This window comes from Lepisosteus platostomus, chromosome 6, assembly GCF_059453375.1.
Source record: "Lepisosteus platostomus isolate fLepPlt1 chromosome 6, fLepPlt1.hap1, whole genome shotgun sequence".
Classification (NCBI taxonomy): Eukaryota; Metazoa; Chordata; class Actinopteri; order Semionotiformes; family Lepisosteidae; genus Lepisosteus; species Lepisosteus platostomus.
Genome location: NC_142616.1, coordinates 22935711 through 22958971, shown reverse-complemented (window position 1 = coordinate 22958971; position 23261 = coordinate 22935711). Strand labels below are relative to the sequence as shown.

At 37.8% G+C, this 23261-nt stretch overlaps 1 protein-coding gene across 1 annotated transcript; it reads left to right on the top strand.

The window, feature by feature from the left end:
* Positions 1-946: 946 nt before the first annotated feature.
* On the top strand, positions 947-21703 carry ipmkb (inositol polyphosphate multikinase b). The gene is made up of 6 exons (XM_088634845.1): positions 947-1864; positions 7078-7163; positions 10392-10488; positions 10874-11046; positions 16717-16798; positions 17673-21703. Exons 1-6 carry the CDS (start codon positions 1666-1668, stop codon positions 18305-18307), a joined length of 1272 nt encoding a protein of 423 aa, XP_088490971.1. The 5' UTR covers positions 947-1665; the 3' UTR covers positions 18308-21703.
* The last annotated feature ends 1558 nt before the right edge of the window (positions 21704-23261 follow it).

The window sequence follows — 23261 nt, the reverse complement described above, 5'->3', positions numbered from 1 at the left end:
GAGAATTTGTTGAATGGTGTGGACCATAAAGACCAACATTACCTAATTTATATAAAGCCACCCTTAGAACAACAGCCGAAAAGTTGTTTTTCTCTTTTCAGCATGGAGTAAACCTTTACTTCTTCCTAGATCAAAATAACACCCCTTTCTCGACACAAGAAAATAATTTGCCAAACACTGATTTATACATCATTAAACGAAAGTAAATAATTAAAAACATAATTATAATAATTCAACAGAAGACTGCCCAAGACAATATCCTCAAACGTGTACAATAGATGTTTTACTCAGACCTATTCTATGAACCTTTGAATTCTATTTGATAAATTCTGCATTCCCTTTGAAATATATATAAAGGAACTGTGTATAATTGTAATAAATGTAGCTAAAAAAATCATAGAAGACTCAATTTGGCAGCACAGTACTTATTTCGTACCGGTTGTAACCAACAGCCGTTTTCTTTGCGTAAGGTGGCCCAACCCAGGGCAGCGGGTGTGTAGGGTACTACAAATATACGTATTTTCAACAGTCTGCTAAAAATGTTTTACTAAATGTTTATTTAAGACAAATTTTGAATTGATGCTTTATTAGTATACTGTAGTTTATAGATTACATTATTACACTGTTGCGTTGAAGAACACACGATGGAAATTAAGTGAGATTCTCTAAAGATCCGTTGTCCCGTAATCCGAAATTGTTGCATGCGATCATGTTTTTTTTATCATCAATAGTAGTTATTATTTAACTGCTTACTTTCAACCACTTTCCACTGAATCAACTTAAGAAGGACTTACATAATTCTCAGCTCTTTTAGCATATTTATTGTCACACACGGCAGATGGCTCCCCGCACGTTACATGAGTGTGTGGATTACGACAGTAGTGGCAACGGTACAGTTTCCAAAGCATGTGCAAGGGGTTACGACAGTAGGGGAAAATGCCGCAAACCTGACAGTCACGTGCTAGAAAGTCGTCTGCTTCAGCAGCTCACACAAACTGGAACATTCAGGACAAGATCATAAACGTAGTGACGATTAAGGAAGCTGTTCAGAGGTCTACACTGTGTGAACGGGACGGAAGAGTTTAAGACAGGATCAGCAATATCTTCGAACGCTTCGCTGAATTTATCTAGCAGGAGTGATAAAAAGGCAACAGCACAGGCATCGATAAGGACCGATGTCACGGCTTCTTGGCTACAGGGATGTGTACCGAGCTTCACGAAAGTGCCTAGACTAGATCGACTGCTTTGTGCTTTTTGTGACCCTTCCTAGGAGCTTTATAACACACCCGAACTGAATATAATTCAGCTTTACGAATGTTTAGGTAGTAGATTTGGGACCTAGAGTGTTTAATCAGATATCGAGGAGGAGTACTGACGCTGCTCAGTGAGGAAGTGGGATGTGGCCAGGCTGTATTTTGTGTTGCCGTTTAAGATGTGAGAGTCATTCAAGTAGTAGAGAGGTTGTGGGACCTTGTTGCATAGTATTACTAAGGCATAGACTCGGTATCTGATGGCTGCGCGTCAGTGATTACCAAAAATGAAGACTCCTTTGGGTCATCTACGAAATCACGTTGCTGGAATCGCGGCGGCTGTTTAGCAATACCCCAAAGGTGTTTTTTTTAGTCTTCTAACTAAGGAGCGTTTACTTTAGAGTCGTCTGTCAAGATGTCAGCTCACCACCAGGTAATGGACTCATCAGTGGCCATGGGAAGATTAGAAATCAAACATCAGATGGCCGGCGTGGAAACCCGTCTTTCCGGACCGGGGAGGGAGAAGACGGTGATTCAGGACGGACCCCACCTGAATGGATGTGTGCCACTCTCGCATCAAGTGGCCGGTCATAAGTATGGAGTAGATAAAGTAGGTCAGTGAGAAGCACATCTTTTCCTCTCTCATTTTGCTTTGTGATTTTGTTTCAACTGAATAACGCAACTTATGTGTTTTAATGGCTACTTTAATTTCATCATCACGACTGACAAAAAGTTTCATTTATTTTTTGGTGGGTTTTGTAACGTAGAGGGTCAGTTTTGTAAAACGTGGTGAGCAATAGTCCAGGACTGCGATACATATAACTGGCGGAGCGGTGGCTCTGTGGCTAAGGATCTGCTCCTGTGGCTGGAAGGTTGCTGGTTCAAATCCTCTGGCCGGCAAAGGAATCCTACTCCGTTGGGCCCCTGAGCAAGGCCCTTAACCCCAGCTGCTCCAGGGCTGCAGTATAAATGGCTGACCCTGCGCTCTGACCCCAAGCTTCACTCCCTGTCTGTGTGTCTCATGGAGACCAAGCTGGGGTATGCGAAAAGACAAATTCCTAATGGAAGAAATTGTATATGGCCAATAAAATGATCTTCGTTAACTATGTTAAGCAAACATTTCACTGTTAAGTGGGATGTGTTCATCCAGTGGAGGCGACCAAAAAACATGAATACACAATGAAAAGTTTCTAAAAGTAACTTTATGCACAAGTGGTTCAATTTTATTTACCTATTTAAAATATAAGAATTAAAATGCTGTAGCTGTTGTATTTGCGTACTCTTTATGGGTTTTGAAAGTTGTAGCTTATGCTTTGCTGTATTCATACTCCTGGGTTTATAGTGTGGTTAATTATCTTTATCTTTTAACTAACACTCACCTCATTCTTCCTTTATGGAACATGTCTTTGAGGTGCCAGCCTGTTGGTGGCTCTGTCAATATTTTCTTCTGATAGTGTGTCCTTACTGCCTTGAAAAGTTCAGAGTCCAGAGATGCGTCTGTTTAATCTTTGAAAATGATCTCTTTACAGGCTGCTTAACATTTACATTCAGTAATATAGATGCTGGAAATAGCCTCCAGATTAGATTTTTCCTGTAACATTTCATTGGAAGTAGTCACTTACTCTTCAGAAGATGGCTTCCTGCAACTGTATAACTGCGCTGTTGTTAAAGCTCCAATGAGCAAAACAAACCCTCTTATTACAAGGTCTTCTAGCGCTGGCTTTAATAAGTATTACGATTCTCAGGTTTGTAAAGTTCCTGACAAACTAATTTCCTGCAGTACAGTTATTAGCAAATACTATAACATTTAGTTACAATGGGTTTTTCCTTTATTTTCATATTGGACCTTAATCTCCTTTATAATTGGATTTATTTTATCATTATACCATGTGGGCCATAACTATTCTCAAAATCATAATCGGGAAAACAAAATTGTTCTGTTCCTCCAGTGCTTTGAATCCTATGCCTTTGCAATACATACAATAGATCAGTTATTACATGGTGCAGCGGTACAGTCAGTTTTACTGTACTACTACTATAAAGACATTGCTGGGTTTACCAGTTCAGTACTTTTTCAGTTCTCAGTTAATAGCGTGCGGTTCCTGAGACCCCAGACTTGTGGCTTTTTTTTACAAGTTTTATAATTAAAACTTGAGAGATTATTGATCAGCAGGTTTAAATTATTATATATTTATCTATAAAATATATAAGTAAAGTGGATGATAACGAAATTCCTACTCTTCAACAGTTTATTGCAAAAAGTGTAATTATGCAACACATCTGTGCAGCCTATTTCCCATTACCACCCAGTTTAAATGGTCTTGCGAAGAATTTCGAGTGAAAAGTCTGGTCAGGTAGAATTGTTAACGAGGACCTGGTTGGCAGGAGATGTTTGGTTATACTGTGGTACATTAGACTTCAGCTCTATTTTACATACAGATACTGTAAATGCTGTGCTGATAGTGATTGTATTATAAGACATTCAATGATTTCCGTTTCTGCATGTTAAGCCCATTCGAATAATAATAATAATTGATTTCCGAGTTTAATATCATTATTAACTGTAATGATTTTAAGCTTTGTACTTTTGATTCTTGTATATTGTGTACATCTCTGTTGTGTTGAGAGTGTCTGGATGATTAGTTTAGGTGCTATTGAAAATAAACACAACCATGAAAGAGTTTAGGTTAAAATGTGTAACTGCTTGACTGCCGTACAGGTAAAACAGGCTCTACAACATGATCGCTAGTGATCACTATCAACAGCAAGTTCTGCTTGAAGGGTTATTAATTAGCCAAAACACTCAGCAGCTGTGAGGCTAAGTGAAAAGCAGCTCATCATCTTGTTTCAGAAGTAGCCTGGTTATAGTGTTTTTAGCTGGCAAATTGCATTTTCTCGCAAAAAATCGGGAAGGGCAGTGGCAGATCAAATTCCATCTCATCTTCCATCCAGAGAGCTGTTTGAGGTTACCAGTTGGGCCTTAGACTGACACAGGACTGAAAAGATGTTACTTAGATAGTTAATGTTTTGCTAATGACTTCCGACCCACTTAATATTGTTCTGGACTTACATGCACATTTTAATATTGTCAATTATGGCATTCTACTTGGTCAGATAGAAAGTTATCTATTGATCACTGGTACTTTTATTTGTCGGTTTGGCTACTATTTAGGTAACAGGAGCCAATTTGTACATCTTGCGTTTCAAATGTGATGTCCCAATCGCTAGTGGTGTTCCACAGAACTCAGTCCTGGAGTCCTTCCTGTATACCACCTAAAGGTTGTCTCTTGGTCACGGTAGTCACTCATGGTCTTGTGTTTCTCTACTGTACTGATGATGCTCAGATTTACATGCTGACCAAGTCAGATACCATCGTTGTGATCTCTGCACTTTATTGGTGTTGTTTTGATAGTTTGAGATCCATTTTAAACTAAACAGTGACATGACTGAGGTTATGCTTATCATGTGCAGAGTTGGTGTCTTTAGTGTTGTTGTTTACTCTGTTAAGGATACCAAATTCAAAATCTTGATGAAATTTGAAACCTTGCTGTTAGCCTGACTGTGTTTTTATGTGAAGTGCATGACAGGAACTTCACGAATGTATCTTTATTCCACCAGAGTAGCAGCAGTGTTTTGTTAAAAACCTTACTGTGCGTGTACCGATACTGAAATAACGATACATTCCTTTATTTAAGATTCAACAAATGTAATGGCTTACTTACTGGTACTAAATAGGGTTCAGCATGTCAAGAATTCTGTAGCTAAAACTACTCTGTAAATTAAGAGTGGGCTTAAGGTTCTCCTGATTATAGAGTATTGAAGGGCCTAACAGATAATTTTAAGGAATCTGTATGGTTTTACTCCACTTCTGAATCTGCGATCTGCTGATTCAGTCTTTACTCTGCCAAAGACTAGACTCTACACAGTGGGTGATAGATCCTTCTCCTGTTCACCACTGTTTATGTGGAACTCGCTGTCCAGTACAGATTCTGATACTATCAGTGTTTTTAAATGACATATAAAGCGTTTTCACTATAACTTTTAAAATATAATTAATTCTGTTTTAGCCCTTCTTTTTTCCTTTTCTCTTCTGTAATGTGCTTTGAGAAGTGCTCATAAACAAAATTGTATTATTTTGAAAAATACACAGTTAAAATAAAGAGCCAAGTGAATAGTGAATCAGGCTGATTTACAGAAAGAGATTCTTAAGCCTTTCATTTCATTAGAGAAGGTATTTTCATCTTTTTTAAGGGGGCTTTTATGTCTGATTTAAAGCTTTCATCTGTCTTGGTGTTGGTTGTGCTGTGGGAGTAGTTTTTGCAAGGGCTTTTGAAGGCCAGTTTGACCTTACTGATGAAACCAGTCGTTTAACCCCTGATGTGGCGATCATTTGAAGTGACCATAGAATGAAAATGTGTAGCTTATTGAATTAAAGAACCTTTACGAAGGCCTTATGTTTTAAAATTTCTATTTCTTTCTGACAGATAAGTCAGTCAGTATTATCAGAACAAAAAGAATTCACAGTTGAAAGTTTAAAGCTGCTTGTCTTTGAAGTTTGAGAAAAATAATTCCCGGTTAAGTGCTTGAGATGTGTACATGCATAAATACCTTCAAGAGACTGCCAGTCACCTATTACATCAACATCAGTGCCAGAGCTACTGTAATCTTTGTGTAGTTTTCCCTAAAATGGCTCTTGATGTGCAGCCTCTGTATGGCAGTAGATAACTTCAGGGGCTTTTTCATTCTTTGTGTTTCAGTAATTCCTTTGTAGGGAACTTGTTAATGATGTGATAGTGCAGATGAATGGATTTGTACCAAGGGCTTTTCAGAGATTATGAAATATAAAAGGTCAGTAGCTTGGAGATAAGTGACAAGATGAGATCATGTTCCACGCTACTTTGAATGATTTGTGTCAGTAGTGAGTCTTTTTCTCCACTAATCATGTGGAGCCAGCTATAAGGAAACCCTTCACCCTGTGCTGTAGGAACTGTGTACTTACTGTGTGCAGAATTGGTCACGGCAGTGATAGTTTAATATATCGCTTTATGATGTGAATGGGTAGATTACAGTTCTTATCCATTAATTTAAAGCTCCAGATTGAAGAACTCAATACTTATGTTTATCATAGTGTGTGTTCTATAGCTTTGGAGAACATAAGAAAAGTTACAAATGCGAAGAGACCATGTGGCCCATTAGGCCCATTTGGTGGTTAGTAGCTTATTGATCCAATGATCTCATGCAGTCATGTTTCAGTCTTGAGGGAAGCCAAAGTATTGGCTTTAACCTCATATCTGGGTAACTGTCTTCCATAATCCCACACCCCTTTGGGGAAAATAAGTGCTTCCTGTTCTCACTTTTAAATGTACATCCACATAGTTTCCACTGAAGTCCCAGGATGCTTCTTGTTACTCTTCTCTGTTCTGATTCCAGAGCAGTAATATGTTTTCTGTAGCATTGTGACCAAAATTGTACACAACATTCTGTTTGAGACCTAACTAGGCATAACTAGAATGTATTGAATTTTTTTTGTTGTTGTTGTAATCAAAGACCTCTGAAAATGAATGTATGTATTTCTTGGTTGCTAGGTACATAGTTCTCTCTTTAATGCTATTTTCCCTACACAGATGACATTGCAGTGCTGAGCAATTAAATTGAAAGGCATTTCTAGGCCTAAATGGCTGAAAGCTATTACTGTGTTACAGGTGAAGAAAAGAATGCCTTTCCTTTCTGTATTAGAGAATGCTTCAGGGAGTGTACACTATGCTGGCACCAGATGATGTAAGTGTGCAGGCAGGGCAGTTACATGTTCTGTTTGTTTCTATAACAGGTATCTTGCAACATCCAGATGGAACTGTTTTAAAGCAGCTACAGCCTCCTCCTCGTGGCCTGAGAGAGTTGCAGTTTTACAACAAGGTAAAGGACTACGCCTTCCTCAATGGATAAAAACACCCTCCTTAATTGGTCAAATTACACTGAAGCTTGTTAAGGGCAAAGATTGCTGTACGTTTTACAGTTTTAGCTCACCTGTAGTGACATTTTCTTACCCGATGTTACTAAAGAGTACCGTTTACTCAAGGTGATTGCATGAGCTATGAGATACTGAACTGTGTTTTGCCTTTCTGACCAGAACAATTAATCTCTTTCATAGGTAAATTGTTGTCTTGCTGGGATGAAGATGTTAATGCTGTTAGTTTTGGTTTCCCCTTCTCTTGAAATGCAAAAGTAATACTTACCTATTTTAGATTGCCTTAGAGTTATGTTCATTTAAATGTGTTTTCAGACATCCAAAATTATGAAAAGATTTTTCTTCTTTCTATGGCACTTTGAAATATGGATATTATAGTCCCTAGTTGATTAAGATATTAATTCTAAATATTTGGTTTCCTGTTCTGTCTTCTGATTGAGCTATCCTTCAGATGTACTCTGTTTAATATTGTTCAATATCTAAGTTAATATTGTTTACGAGAGTTAAAGCTGTAAAACTTTTTTTTTTCCTTTTGAAGCAAATAAAATGATTGGAGCCCTCACTTATTTGCCTTTAAAACTCAGTTAAAATGTTCTGTGTAGGCAAGTATTAAATTGTCTTGCATGTTGACGACTGGAAGAGCCTCTTTCATTAAAAGCATTCCCAGTCATCTAATAGTTTTTCTACTTTTAACATTTCTGTGGCCTCCTACTGTGTTCCCTTGAAATACTCTATATAATATTTGTTCTACCCCACCCTCTCCCCCCCCATACAAATTAATTTGGAGACTTTGAACCTGAAATTCCTGATTTATCTTTAGGGCTCCTTGCTATCTCCTTTATCAGTGTGATGCAATCCGTAAGTGGCTCTGAAGGGAAGGATAATGCTATGAAACTAGAAGTAAATGAGACATCTGGAGATTTGAAAGGCTCATTTAAAACCTATGAGGAAGGATATACTAAGGAAGATGGATGTCCAAAGCCTTTGTTAACGGTATGATTCCCCTTTCAGTGTAACTGAATGGCTTACCTCTTTGTTAGAAAAGAGGGACTCCTTTGGAGTAAATCACTAATGGAGCTTTAGGAATAGCTCCACTGGAATTGGGATCTTTAAACAGATGGTTCACTCATGATCTCTGAAGGTGAAAGAAGCCTTGCAGTATGTTTAGTGACACACACTGATGGCGGTGGATGCAAAAATCGTTTGGCTTCAGAGACGCCAAGACACTTGAAATTCAAAGGATCAGGTTCAGAACCATGTTTTATTTGTGAGAAAAGTTAATAACTGCACTACTGGACGACCCTCAGCAGTATTATAATTATAATCTTTCTTATTTTTATTATGCTGGATTTAGTCAATATACCACATTACTGTATATGTGAGAGAATTCAAACTATGGGTTGGACATTTATTTCCCATTGTCCCAGTGGCAGTGTTTGTCTGAATCTTTTAGTAGGCACCTATGTTTGTTGCTCAGGACAAGGTGAACGTACTTATACTTAATACATCCTCATTTTCTCTGTAGTAAAACCGACTATACTATATTAAATGCATGAGAAGAGCAGTTTTCATGACTTTTCCTGCAAAAAAATCAGGCCTCTTGGGTCTTGACAAAGGAAAACATATTGTTGTCTCTTAAATACAAGTGTTAATTCCAGCCTGTCTTTTGGAAAAAGTAGCTAAAAGTAAAGTCCATGTTATCGGAAAGTCCACTGACACAAATAGAAATCCAACCAACTGTTGGATTAATTATTTAGTTGCTTGATGCTTTAGATGTTTTCCAAGGTTAAGCTGTAAATCCTTTTACTTTCTGAAGTCTAGAATGATTGTTTTTAGGGCCCCTTGTAAATTAAACACAAAATGGACTGTGATGAATCACAGCAGCTTCTAGTCTTTGGGTATAGTGTTTTGGTTTTAGGAAATATTTTTATTTTGGCAACAAAGAGCAGGCTGATGCATTATAGTTCACATGTATACAAGGCTTGTTTATAGACTTGTTTACTGGAACACAGAGATACACCCTGTTTCTGTGTATGCTCAGACTGTGTCCATGCAAGCCTGTGAATTAGCATTCATTTTTGTATATTATTTTAAATATGTAAAAAACGAGTTTCGAATATAACTGGTTCTGGCATATATAGTTTTTATAAGAATTGTATTAAGTGCTGTTTATCATTTTATTTTGTGTATATGCTGAATTCATTAAAGTGATCCATCTTGTGTTTACCAAATGTTCGCAAATTCTGGAGAAATGCCAATATACCTGTTTGTGTTCTGCTTGTACTACACCTACTTGAACACGTATAAATATTACTATGTTCATTTCCCATTTTATGGTTTCTTGTACACTTTTGGAATTACTACAGTGCTGTGAAATGTAAGCAAATCTTGTCTTCCATTAATATTCATTAAAAAATTCAGACAGGCTGTGACTTTTCTGCTTAGTCTGTTAAAGCACAGAATCAAAGAAAATACAATATTATCTTTGCATAAAAACACTCGGGTAGAAACAGCCTAAATAAGTAGAATTTTTTGTCAAAGATTTAGTGCATAGAGAGTGATAGTATCATGTTTACTCTTATTGTATGCAGTTATGATTAAAAAAATTCTCAATTTCGCCTTTCAAAAGATGCACTTAATTTTGCACATGCACCCCTCATAAGATAAAAATGTTGTACATTTTGTGTAAAGGAGTTTTCATTGCCCTGTAGTAAAAGGAGGGTTGGCTTATGCATATGCCCCAAATACGCAACTGTAAAAACTTGTCTAAATCTTGTAACTGTCCTGTCTCCACTGAACAAATACTTTTAACCCTTCTCTCAATGTTAGGGGAGTTCTGACAACCTGGAGATAAAGATATAGACTACAGGCAACCTTTTAAATGCATAGTTTGCGGTTAGTGTGTTATTGTAAACCTCACTCTTAACAGACTTTTCTGCTGCTTGCACAGACATGCAGACATTTAACCATAACATATACATATTGGTTAAATAATTGTGAAATGTATTTAGTTCAACTGTTAGTTTTAGTTACAGTAAAAAAAAAAATGCCTGTGGAGATGTAAAAGCTTATCGGGTTGGTGATAGTTACTGAAATGGATGAGTGCTTGTTGGAAAGTAGATGGGCGTGTTGTGATTTTGTCACCTAGTGCTCAGTTTCTATTCTGTATTCCTCAGGTGTATGCTGAAGAATGCCGTGACCCTTTCTTCTCAGAGCTTCAGTACTATCTTCCTAAATATTATGGCACCTGGACACCGCCTGATGCACCCAATGGTAACCATTTCTATTTCAGAAGATGTATGGCATGTTTGGGTTTTCTTTTTCTTCAATCCTTTACGGTTTTGTTTTTTAATTAAAGAATGTAGGTTTTTCAGAAAAAAGTGCAGTGGTTGCATTGGTTTACCTTTTTTTGCACCTAAGTAATTTTTAACCTTATGTTATTTTGATTTCTTCCTTAACCTTAAGGAGATGACTAGAGCTGGCCATGTGAGAACCCTTCTGATCTGTCTGCTTTGTGTTTTATTTCCCTCTTAAATGGATTGTTCCAGAAAATGTAATGAAAACGCTTGCAGATTAGCTTACGCTCAAAACAACATTGATCTTTATTCTCTTCCTTCCCCCTCCCTCCCCTGTCCTGTGTTTTATTGTCCGATTCTAGATCTGTACCTTAAGCTGGAAGACGTGACCCGCAGATTCAACAAGCCCTGTATTATGGATGTAAAGATAGGCCAGAGGAGTTACGACCCGTTTGCATCCAAGGAGAAAAAGGACCAGCAGATCAAGAAGTACCCGCTGATGGAAGAGATTGGCTTCCTCGTTTTGGGCATGAGAGTGAGTGCTTTGCTCTTTTCTGACTTCTGCTACAACCTTTGAAGTCAAATGTTATTCTCTGTAGCTTCTAGGCTTCATCACCAGTTTTAGATGAGATGAAAAATATCCAGCACCTGCCGCTCCAGAGCTGCTCAGAAAGGATGCAGGCTGAGTCCTGTGGACCATATGTCACCAGTTCATGCCGGGTCATTAGTCTTTGACATGACTGATTCTCCCAGCTGGTGCTGCAGATTGGCCAAACAATACCATGGTGGATGAGATAGAGGCTGGCCTGCCATTCCTTGTTCTCCCTGCAGAGGTGTCTGTGAATGGCACATCACTAACCAGAGAGGTGACACTGCCAAGTACACATGGCTCCAGCAGAGGCGTGTCAGAGGCGAGCATGCATGGGTTCTCCCTGTGCAGTTGTAAACTAAGCCAATAAACTTTTAGCGCTCGAGAGTTCAAACTAAAAGTTATTTTTGTCGTGGAGGTAGTGTACTGTTTACCTTACATTTAAAAAGATTTTGACCTTCCATGCAGTTTGAAATGTACTTGTTCATATGAATCGCTTCCAGTCCTAAGGTGCAGTCTTCCTGGGCTTCTTTCCCGGCCTCCACACTTGTTTATGCGAGTACTGAACATCTGTTTTACTCTTGCACAGCTCCTGCTCTGTGCCTAAATAAAAGGAGGATGTTTTGCAGAAGTCTGGGCAGCAAGCCTGCTGCACAGTGTGTTTAGAGGAACAATTCTCTAGTTAATTACCACCAATAATCATAACACTCTAGCAGCATTTCTGTGAGGAATTGGGGGGAAGACGAGAAAAACAGGCAAGAGAATTGGATACAGTGATTTACAGTAGTGCAAATAGAGCAGTTCAGGAATGTCAAGTCTGAGATGTAATGGATTCGAACAGGCTGCTTAACTCTAATTTCAGTGATTTAATGACATTTCATTTTTCATCGGCAAAGTTGTCCTTTTAGACACCTCATCATTCCCAAGGTCATCGGCTTTATCAGTCTCATGGAAGTTAAAGGCAATCGTGAAAAGCAATAATGTACAGTAATTCCTGTAATAAGTAATAACTTTTTCCAGTTTCAAAACCAGTATTTTCCTGGTGCACCCTTTGTGAGTTACAAGAATGAATCTATAACCAAACCATCTCTAGGCACTCGTGACTTGCGTCAAACTTCCTTCTTCGTGAAAGGAAGGGAGATTACACTACCTGTGTAAGATCATACAAGGTCATTGGGTTGCAGTTCAGTGTTTTGAAAAGACTGGAACTGAAAGAAGTTCCAGTTTTCAAGGGCCATTAGATCTTCATTCTTTCTCAGCTTTAGAGAGAGAGTGGAAATTTGTAGCCTTTCATGTAAGGCTCATGAAATATGCACCTCTGATTCAGCCCCTTGTAATTTGAAAAAGTCCAGCAAACCGTCACAGCAATCACTGGATTTTGCTTTAGATTCCTGACCCTTTAGCTAAAGAGTTTTTGTCAGCCCCTTTTCTCTTGAGATTCTGAGCACAATATTATGGGGGAGGTTTGGCAAATGTGTTAAATTGAAGCTGCTTGAGATACATTTGTGTCAGCAAACAGGAACATGTTTTCCGAATCATGGACCAGCAGTGTCTAATTGTGGGGAACAGTCTGGCCTTCCTACTGAGTTAGCACATTGGAATGTTGCTAAATATGGCCCATGCTGTAGTGCTAGGTCTGTGTTAAAATATGCCTTTTAATTTCCGTCAGTTAAACAGAGTAAATGTGAATCTGTGTGTTGCTTTAAACAACCAGTGCAATGGGAAGATAGTTAAAATAAATTGAACATTACATATAAGAAGTTTTAATTGCTGCTGTGTTTATTGCTTTTATCTGTACCATCTGTGAATCATTAACATGTGAAAAGTGATTGTTTTAGCCCATAACAATGAGGGGCCTGGATAAAGAAGCAAAAAATGGAAACCTTTTCCTGCATAGAGCAGGATACTAGATCAGTTTTATGCAATTTTCCATTATGGCCAATTGTTCTGTGGATTTGCTGAAATTATAGTGCCGAGATAACAGAAATGTAATCCACATACACCCCCGTATTACAGCCAAATAAAGTTTGATCTGTACTAGAGCCTGCTTAAATCAATCTGGTGTTCTCAGAGGTAAAGGTTGCACTTCAATGAGCTAGTTATACCCTTGTAAAATGGTTTGTTATTGATATTCTTAGTACAGTGTTATTTGTACTAGAAGTGTTTTATAGATTTTTTTTGTACAGTGGGTTCATGTCTCCTCATTTCTTCTTTCATCCGTACAGAACAGAGACACAGAAAAGTCGCCAAGCTGCAGCAGTTGTTTGAATGAAAGGAAGAGGCTTTTGGGAGATTTAATTAGGGCCACGCTGTGTGGATGATGGAAGAAAGTAGTCTTAACATGTCCACATTAGACCTTTTCTCATTGATTTAGTTTATCACAGTCACAATGTTTAAGGCTTTAAGCTGAATGCCCCTTGAAAATATTGCGTTTCGATAGTTATTAAAAGATTATAGTCTTTTAGTCAATAGTCAAAATTGTCTTAAAAAAAGTTGATGAAGATCATTATTACGTGGTGATACCATTATGTAATCAATTTCTCTACTCTGGCATTTGCAATACAATATTTATTTCCACTGGTATTTTCCGTTGTTAGAAACACAGTTTCCCATTTAATTTGCAATATTTAATTGTAACTGATTTATCAGTTTATCATTTGTCATGAATGATTAGTTCGGTTATATTTCTTAGAGTTAAAAACTCCACATTTTCCAAAGGAGTCTATGTAACTTTAACACTTTATTTGGAGAGTCTTTCTCTAATCATTACGCTTGTTATTTTATAGAATATTTGACACATTCTACAGTATGTGCACTTTCAGTGGTTGCTAATACATACCTTTTTAATAGTTTTAGAACGTGGAATGCAGTCTTTTTAGATGGATGAAATTAAAACGATCTTTGCAGGTCCTACTGCATGTTTGTCATTCCAGCTTTTTTTGTGTACTATTTATCAAGAACCTGAGGGATGGTTAGATTTACACTTCGCCATGTTATTATTGCTGAAAGCTTCAGAGATTTTCTTTCCTTTTATACATTTATACACAAGAATGGAATAAGATATGATCACTGTAAAATTTAAGTACAAAATAAATTATAGGCTGCAGGACATAAAAAGAAAATATTTTAGACAGGGCCCTGTTCTATCATAAAACCCCTTGCGATTTATTATGCTGTCCAGAAAATAAAGATGGAATCCATCCATCCATTTTCTAATCGCTTCATCTAATTCAGGCTGGCAGGGGAGCTGTAGCCTATCCTGGCAAGCAGCAGGAACAAGGCGAGACACATGCACATACTCACACCAGGGCAAATTTTCCCAGAAGCCAATGAACCTACTACCATGTCTTGTTTTTTGTAATTTAGCAGTTTACATGTTTTTATGTATCATATTAAACGCATTCTCATCTTGTCTTTTTATCTGAGCAACAGGTAATGGTTTATTTTCTCAGTAGATTTGTCTTAGCAATTTATTACCTCTAACCCTTCTGAAGTTTTCCTTAATATCAGACTTTTTCCTGGCAGTATATCTGAATCTCAGGATATGATCTTGAAAAATATAGAACTAAAAAACAACCCCAAGGAAATATTACATATAATATCGAAATTATCTGCCAACATAGATAAAAAAAACCTGAATGGCTATGGTATCCATCCATAGGTCAGAATCATTTCCTATCGATGTAGTCCCAGTTATAAACTTCTACCTTGATCTGTTCTGAGTTGAATCCAGATGCTGTCTGAAAACAGATGGTGATGTAAGGTGATCACTTTACAGGACTGTAAAGGAAGCATTCTCACAGGGACAAGTGGAATTATACCTCCTGTGCACCATGTACTGTAGGTATGTAAGTTAACATGTTAGCTGCATATTTAAGTGCCGCTGCACTAATATACATTTTTAGACTTCCAGCTGTTCATTTGGACATAGATATCTTCTGTTAAGGTTCTCCCTTCATTTTATTAAATGCATTTTCTCCCAAAGCAGCAGGTGCCAAGTGGCATTGCACTCATATGGTGAAGAAAATGTGGTGATTGATATCTTTAATCAACATCAGTGAAGAGCTTAAAAGATGTGCATGTTACATCGGTGCTTTATATGAATTCCTGTGGCTGTAACTGGAAAGAGATAAATGACACTTAATGCTGCTGATTGATGAAACAATATACTGTCATTAAAAGCTTGATCCAGCCGTTTTCTAGGGATATGGTGCTCTGTTGTTGTGGGATTTCAGTGTGGCAGGAAAGCTCAGTCCAGGAGATAAAGATGTTTGTGAATGCTTGATAGCTGTACAGCGGAAAGACTGAAAACAGCCAGCAGTTCTCCAGCTGGTTGTGAGCTGGACCCCAGGCATGTTGGCAAGGGGAGAGACGATGGCAGAACATGTTTCTCAATCCTGTGCCAGGGCATGTGCTCACTTTGGAGCAGGCTGCATGCCCAGAACTTTGACCTCCCTCTGTGGCTTCTGACAGAAGTGACCTGTTCCTGCCAGTTGAAGTGCTGATTGTTGTGATATGGTGTGGATCGCTGCCTAGTAGAAAGCAAACCACAGTCATTAGGCACGGCAGCTAATTTTTGATAATGGGATCCATTTGCAGTGGACTTCAGGATCCTTTTTTGATTTTGTTTTTTCTAGCTACTGTAAAACACATTTTGGTTCTTTCAATTTTAAATGAAAATGAATGGTGCATTTCTGTATGCTGATGCACTGTAATTTGGTTCTTGGAAGCAGAAAGTGGCAGAAAATGTTAGCATTCCTTGTGTCAGTTTTCCACTAGGGGGAGACATCTGTCTTGATTTTGATCTAGCCTGGTGCATTCTGTATTCATCACCATCATACAAAATTCACAATATTGTGGCTAGGGCCCCACAAGAATTTCATATTTTTAAATGGATAAAATCTTCAATATGCTGTATTCTTTAGTATGTATATTTACAGTTTCCTGAATCCGTTTTTTCATATTATTAAAATGTAAAAATATAAAAGCAACAGAACCAGGATCGTTGTTACTTGATGTTTATCTAGGAATTGTCCATCATATACCATAAGATGACTCAGGAGCCAGTCACTTGATCATTTATTGTCCATCCATGTGCATTTTCCTTTATTTCCTTCACCTGAGCTGATTTAAGTTAAGTTAAATTGTCCAACCACTATGAAATTGAAATTCTGAGAGAAATTGGTTCCTTTTTGTTTTGACAACTAAATGGTTCCCTCCCTTTCCCCTGAATCATCCCGACAAATTCAAACACCTGCGGTTTGGGTTCTATGAGTGGAACAGTTAATTAGCTCAGTTCAATCCAGCTATGTGTAGAAACTTACCTCTCAGTCGTTGCATTGAGTAATTTAGATAAAGCTAGAAGGCATATTTGAAGAATTCCAGATTTGATGTTCTTGAGACTAAATGAAGATTAAAGATTGAGTCATGCTGTGCTGGACAGACATGAGAGAGAGAGAGAGAAAATGAGAAAGCAAGAGAACAGGTTGACTGGAGAAAAAAGCCACAACCTTACCTGTTCAAAAACATATACCGCTCACAGCTGGACACTACATGGCTATGTAAAACTCAATCCACAAGAAAATAACTCTTGACATCTTGTCTCTTTTCTTCCAGGTATATCAAGTGAGCACTGACAGTTACGAGACCCATGACCAGCACTATGGAAGGGGTTTAGTAAAAGACACTATAAAGGATGGTAAGGAAGTGTAAAGAGTAGTTGTTTTTCTTGGAACTAATTTGGATTAATGTGTTCATAGGCTGCTGGGTGAAACACAAAACTGAGAATCTCCATTTAATATATCCACTGGATCATTATAGTCATGCTAGGAGTGTCTCTTTTTTTGTGATCAGCATTTCATAAACATCAAATAGGAACAAAAATCAACACTAACATTACAGTACCAGCACGGTCTACAATTTTATCCAAAGATTATGACACATGCTTTAAGACGCTTGAATATAGAATCGATTAGATGTATATTTACTATTTTAGGAAACAATCATATTTCTAATAGCTGTTTAAATATCTTCCCAAGCCTGGGATTGTCTCTTGAAAATGAGGTACAATACATACAATACAATACATTAACCAGAAGTGTCCAGTTCTGGTCCTGGGGGCTGGAGGACCAGTCTGTCTGGATGTTTTCATTTTACTGCTGCTCTTAAACAGCTAAACTAATTTAGTTAAACAGCTTCTCCCAGCTCTTCAGGTGCTGCTGCTTTAAAGAGACCTTGAAAACCTGCAGACATACCAGCCCTCCGTGACCAGAATTGCACACCCCTCCATTAAACTGTCTGCTTCAAGACCTAAGACTGGAGTCAACATTAATTTGAGTTTGTGGAAGTTGCAGAGCACTATTGCACTTTTCTTGAAACTTTACAGATTTACTCCCTCCACGGTTGATGGTTATTGCTCTTTGGCACATTCTTGTAGCATGTATTTTTACTGCAGTCTGTCAGATCTTCAAATACTGCCTGAAAAACAAGATTTTAACCCCTAAGAAATGGCCTTTCCTTCCCCTCCAGCTGCAGTACTAAAGAAAAATGTTTTTGATCTCTGTTCCCCATAGGTTTAGCCAAATTCTTCTTCAATGGGAACAACATCCGAAAAGATGCCATAGTTGTCAGCATTCAGAAAGTTCAGAAGATACTGCAGTGGTTTGAGGGACAGAGCCAATTAAATTTTTATGCAAGCTCTTTGCTGTTTGTGTATGAGGGCTTGCCTCAGCCAACAGCTCCGGAGCTGCTCGATGGAAGTCTGGCGGAGAAGACGGCTCTTCCCAAAGGATGTCCGCCAGATGGAGAAGTCCTGGAGTGCAACAATAATGTCCGTGTAATCGACTCCACAGAGAACGGGAGGATGACAGCTTCCCTTGGCCAGAGCCTGTCAAACATGTACGCGCTCCACAAGAAGGGCTGTTCCAAGGGCCATCACAGCGGCGTTCCCTCGGAAACCAGCAATGCCCCGCAGGACAATGGCGTGTGGAAGCGCACGCCTCGCCTCTCGCTGGAGCAGCCTAACCGTAATGATATCAAACTCGATAAGGAAAGGCAGCTGAATCCAGCCGAGGCGCAGAAAAGGAACGAAGTGGAAGTGAGAATGATAGACTTTGCTCACGTCTTTCCCAGTAACACCAGAGACGAGGGGTACATCTTCGGGCTCAGAAACCTACTGTGTGTGCTGCAGCAAATCCTAAGTGATTAAAACTCAGCCACCATAGTAAAGGGATAAAGAGGCGGCCATCATGCAAAGAAATCTGCACTAGCAGTGATGCATAACCCTTCGGTAAATCTCTGTGTATTACATGTGCTTGTTTTGTACTTCTGGTAACAATAGTTTAATTTTATAAGTATCGTACTCAGGTAAATGACTACATATTCACATGAATTTTGATTAAGAAAAGCTTATACCAGTGTGGAGAGTCCTTGCAGACAAGTCTGGAAGTTTGTCCAGATGCTTGTTTTGTGTCGGAGGACTTGGCAGTTCCTGATCATGACCTGCACGATGAATTCGAGCTTTACTGAAATCTGCTGTAATTCATTTGTGTGCTTTCTGCTTTCGAAATAATCCCAGAACACTGAAGAAACTACTGATTTTTTTTTTTGTAATTTATTCATAACCGTTTTTATTTATACTTTCATTAAAAGCTACCAAAAATCAAGTAAGGTAAATATATGTAGGGTTATATTCTTCTATCATTTTTGTTTGTTGCCAAAATAACTGTCTTTTCTTCTGCCAAGCTTTAGAAGGAGGGTGGTGACAAATAGAAGCGATTTCTGGGCTGGAGATTCTTTTTAATGTATATGAATGGGTTTCATTCTTTTAGGATATTTATATTAACATTGTTTTACTGTAACTAAATGAAATATGCTGCTGTGATATTTAAGGAATATTATCAGGACTGAGACTTGACTTTGAAGCTGGATTGTGGTATAGGAATGATTTCTTAGACTAGGTATTGTTGCCTAAATGCAAAAAGTTTTTTTTTAAACAATCAGATTTAATTGAAGGGGTTTGGGGTGATTAAGTAAGTAAATATTTGCTAATGGTAAGAGAACCAATGGACTTGATCACAAAAAGGGGCTCAATAAAGTAATTATTTTTGTCTCTTTCTGAGCCTCTCCAAAGCTGGTTAAGTGTCTGTTTTTAATGTTGACTCATACCTCGTAGTTGGCCGCAGATAACATGAATGTGACAAATTCTTACTGGAATAAGTGAGGCTGAATTTTGTTTTTCTTTCCAGCTTTTGTTCTGATCATATGTGACAGCCATATGTCTTTCTGGCTGCAAATGAACTCCCTCTGAGTCCCCAGCTACTAAATCCTCTTCAATGAGATTTCTGTGGGGGCCTTCTACAAGAGTGACTGTATTCTTGAATTCTGGTGTGTTACCAATAGCACAACAATATTTTAGGACAACTAGGTATTGATAAAAAAGTATAGGAGATCATGTGAAACAATGCACTTATCACATCTCTTTGTCCTTGTTCTTCCTTAAAATCTGTAGTGGAGTGAGAAAAAAATAATAAGCTGATTTTAACAAAACTTTAAATATACTTACCTATAGGTAAATTTAATTTAGCATGTATATCAGTGAACTTATTTTTGCTTTTAAATATAATTATGAATTGCATAATTAACAGAAGCATTGGAGTAATATTTCTACAGTTTCTTTTTTGACTTTATTCCATCATAAGAATTACAGTCTTTTATACATAGTATTGACCGAATAAAAGATTCAAAGGAAAATAATTGCTTTCTTATAGAATGATAATCAAGGTAACACAGCACGGTAAGTAACTTTTAATATTATAATTGGAATAAGAGTAATGTACTCTTTAAAGTGTACTGATCTGTTGTACAGTAGTTCCCAACAGCTACTGTATTTGACTTCTTTCTCATTTATTATATATATATTACAGAAATGTCGGAATGTAGAACTGCTCTTAATGTTCAGATTTCAAGTTAGTTTTTTTTCCTGTCCTTGCTGACTAAATGCTTGGACCTAGTTTTTAAGGCAGCTGTGTTAACTATCTGAAAGCGTCTGTGAACTGGACTCTCTGGGCCCCTATAGTTAAAACACTCTGGCACTTGAATCCATGGTGCTTCCTTTAAGGGGATTTAAGCATCAGTGTTTTGAGTACTGTTAGCTATGTATAGGGGAGCTGGCTTGCTACAAAGCCAGAGAACTTGAATAGACATTCGTTAAAATGTCCATTATTTTTAAAAGAATATAAATATACAGTGCATTAACTGCTGTTCAACTTGACCATGTTTTCCTATATTGTTCTGAAAACCTGCTTATTGCTCAATCAGTGTATGATTACTTTTGAATTGTTAGTTTTGAAAAATGAAAATCCCATACATGATTTGAAATCTTGATCTGCCCATGTGAAAGAAGGCTTGAATAGAAAATACACGTTTCAAAAGTAATGGGGCAGTTTTGCTTTAAAAAATGAAATATGTCCTAGTGTTATTTTTATTTTTCTGTAATTTTTTAAGAAGTTTTTCTGAAGTTTCTTAAAAATACTTTTTAAAGAAAAGTGCTGTGTTAGAGTAAAAAAAAAAACGTGCTTTTAATCTTTGATTTAAGCAAAGGTTTTGTCTTCAGACAGCCGTGAGAAAATGTTATTTGGCAAATTTGCAGATGATGGGGTCCCTCTGAAATGTTCTTATTGCAGCTCTTTTCAAAATCCTGGTGCAGACAAACCTATTCTCAATGTAAAAGTGCATATACATTGTACAGTATATCAGCAGGGTGGTCTGTTAATGCAGCTTTGTTTCTGACATTTCTATGCAGTCTTTCTCTAGAATTGCTTTAAATATTGTATTTTTTTTGTTTACAGTCCTTTTTATTTTTCATTGGTTAACTTAATGTCCTAAATTGTTCAGTTTTATGAAGGTAACCATTTGAAGCAACTATTGACACTTGTGCTCTTTTGGTTCATAAACCTCACTGAAACAAATGCATATACAATAGGAGTCTGTTTGCCCTTTAGATGTGAATAACCTAAGGATTTTCCTTGAGTATCTAAATGGTATTAGCTGTTACTGCCATATACCTGATACAAAATTTGAAAATCCAGCAAGTAGTGCACAGAGGCACTTTAGTACTATTGGGAATGGACTGGATCTCTAAGTAATTGAATAGAGCAGGGCTCAAGATTAGCATCAGGTGGTCTGTACTTATTAGCATTTGGACCAAAATAATTGAAAAATACAGCTTGTGCTCATTTTAGAATCATGTTTAACCAAAATATTAATATAGACAACTCTGAGCCCTGGTATCTCACGAGTCTGGAATATGCTGTGTTTGAATGTTTTCCGTCTGATTTAACCCTCTTTGTCCCAGTCAGTGTTTTTTCTTTTACCCAAATTGTCTGTATTCTGATTGTGAATACTTGATGCCTCTTCTTTGGGCTCTTTTAAACATGCAGGGGGGGGAAGTATTATTGTGTAATTGCTTTGTTTTCCTTTTAATCCAATTTAAATGATGTAATTGCCTACTTTTGTAAATGAAATATGATAAATAATATTTAGATAAAACAATGGCTGTATATTTAGCAGATTTAAATTACTAATAAAATTACTTCCAACAAAATGTTTGCTGTCAGCTTAACTTTGTGGTTGATAAAAGGGTTCCTTGGCTGAATGCTAAATAGTTTTTTGAAGCTTTTCCCAAAAGCAGTTTACATATGACGGGTAATTCAGTTTCATTTCCTTGTTTGTTACAGTAAGCCTGTGAGGTTTGGTGACCTGAATCGAAATGAAGTGCCGTAAAGTTTGGAAAGAGGGGCTGTGTCTGTGTGAGACGGTGTGCTTGACTTTGGGAGAACTGGCGAATCTTAGCCGCGAGCCTGGTGTGTCCTGGGAACGGGCACTGAAGACACTCTTTTCACTCGGGCGTCTTCAGCTGCCTGCTCGCTGGGTGGACCCCTGCCCACACCCCCTTCTTCAAGGGCTGCCTGGCCTCGTACCCCCAGGGAGCTGCTGAGCACATGGAAAAGACTGTTCAACTTCTAGATTGGTTTCTTTTTTTTATTTTTAAAAGACATGCAACGCTTAGACCAGTGTGGAGAGTCTGCACCCTTTGAAACTGCTAATTAATCAAGAGTGTTATAGAATAGTTCAGGTGGGGAGCTGCGTCAGCATGCGTAGGCTGCAAAGGAACAAGTAATAATAGGTTTATTCCATGCTGAGAAGAAAGAAAACGCAACGTTTCGGCCGTGGAGCCTTCTTCAGGTGTGAGTGTGAAGAAGGCTCCACAGCCGAAACGTTGTTTTCTTTCTTCTTTTTTTCAGCATGGAATAAACCTATTGTTCCTTTGTGTTATAGAATAGTACACTGGAAAGATTGAGCAAAGATGATTTATTTCTCTATAGTTTGATTACTTTGTAGGCACAAGGGGACTCAATGTTGATATCGCCAGATTTAAAGACACCCTGCTGAGTCTCCGATATTGACTATATATCTTTCCTTAACAGCTTCAGAAGGCAGGACTGTGAATCTACTGTATTTATGTATTTTTAAGTATCTTAAATGCCGCTAAATACTTAAAGCCACAGTCATTTAATTGTAATGCACGGTGGTCCAGGAAAAGTCCTTCTTTTTAATCAGTTTTTTAGTGATTTATCATTCATTAAAATCCCCTAGCTTATATGGTAAAAGCAAGTGTAGATATTTTGCATTAAGTTTACCACTACTGGCTTGTGGGATTTGAAAGCATCCCTAGACTGCTGTTTTTCAGGTTGCTGCAGGAAATGTTGAGAATGAGGATGATTGACACAATCTTCCTTTTTAGGCCATGAAGAAAAGTGGAAGTAATTAAATAATAATTCTCATTAGGGTTCTGTGTTTTATTTAAACAAATCAGCCGAGGAACTCAACTACACTTCGCTGTGCTGTTAGAGAATGGTGATTTAATTTGTTCTCTAAACCTTTGTGACAGAAGAACATGTCAATACTATGAATGGTTTAAAGATGAGATTAAATTCTCAGATTAAATTTGTGGCTGTCTGTTACAGAGTCATACCTCCTCAGTGCTGCTGTACAATTACTACCTTTTCTGATATTTTAAGAAATCCTTTGCCCCACACGAGCCACCCTGGATGTAACCATTCTGAGTTGGCTACATCAAAATCAGTTACGAAAACAATGCA

What these genes read in the sequence shown, in the direction of transcription:
- ipmkb (XM_088634845.1), top strand. Translation starts at nt 1,666, where the DNA reads ATGTCAGCTCACCACCAGGTAATGGACTCATCAGTGGCCATGGGAAGA. An exon ending in AGTTGCAGTTTTACAACAAG is followed by an intron (nt 7,164 to 10,391) that starts GTAAAGGACTAC and finishes TGTATTCCTCAG; the next exon opens with GTGTATGCTGAAGAATGCCG. An exon ending in AAAAGACACTATAAAGGATG is followed by an intron (nt 16,799 to 17,672) that starts GTAAGGAAGTGT and finishes TGTTCCCCATAG; the next exon opens with GTTTAGCCAAATTCTTCTTC.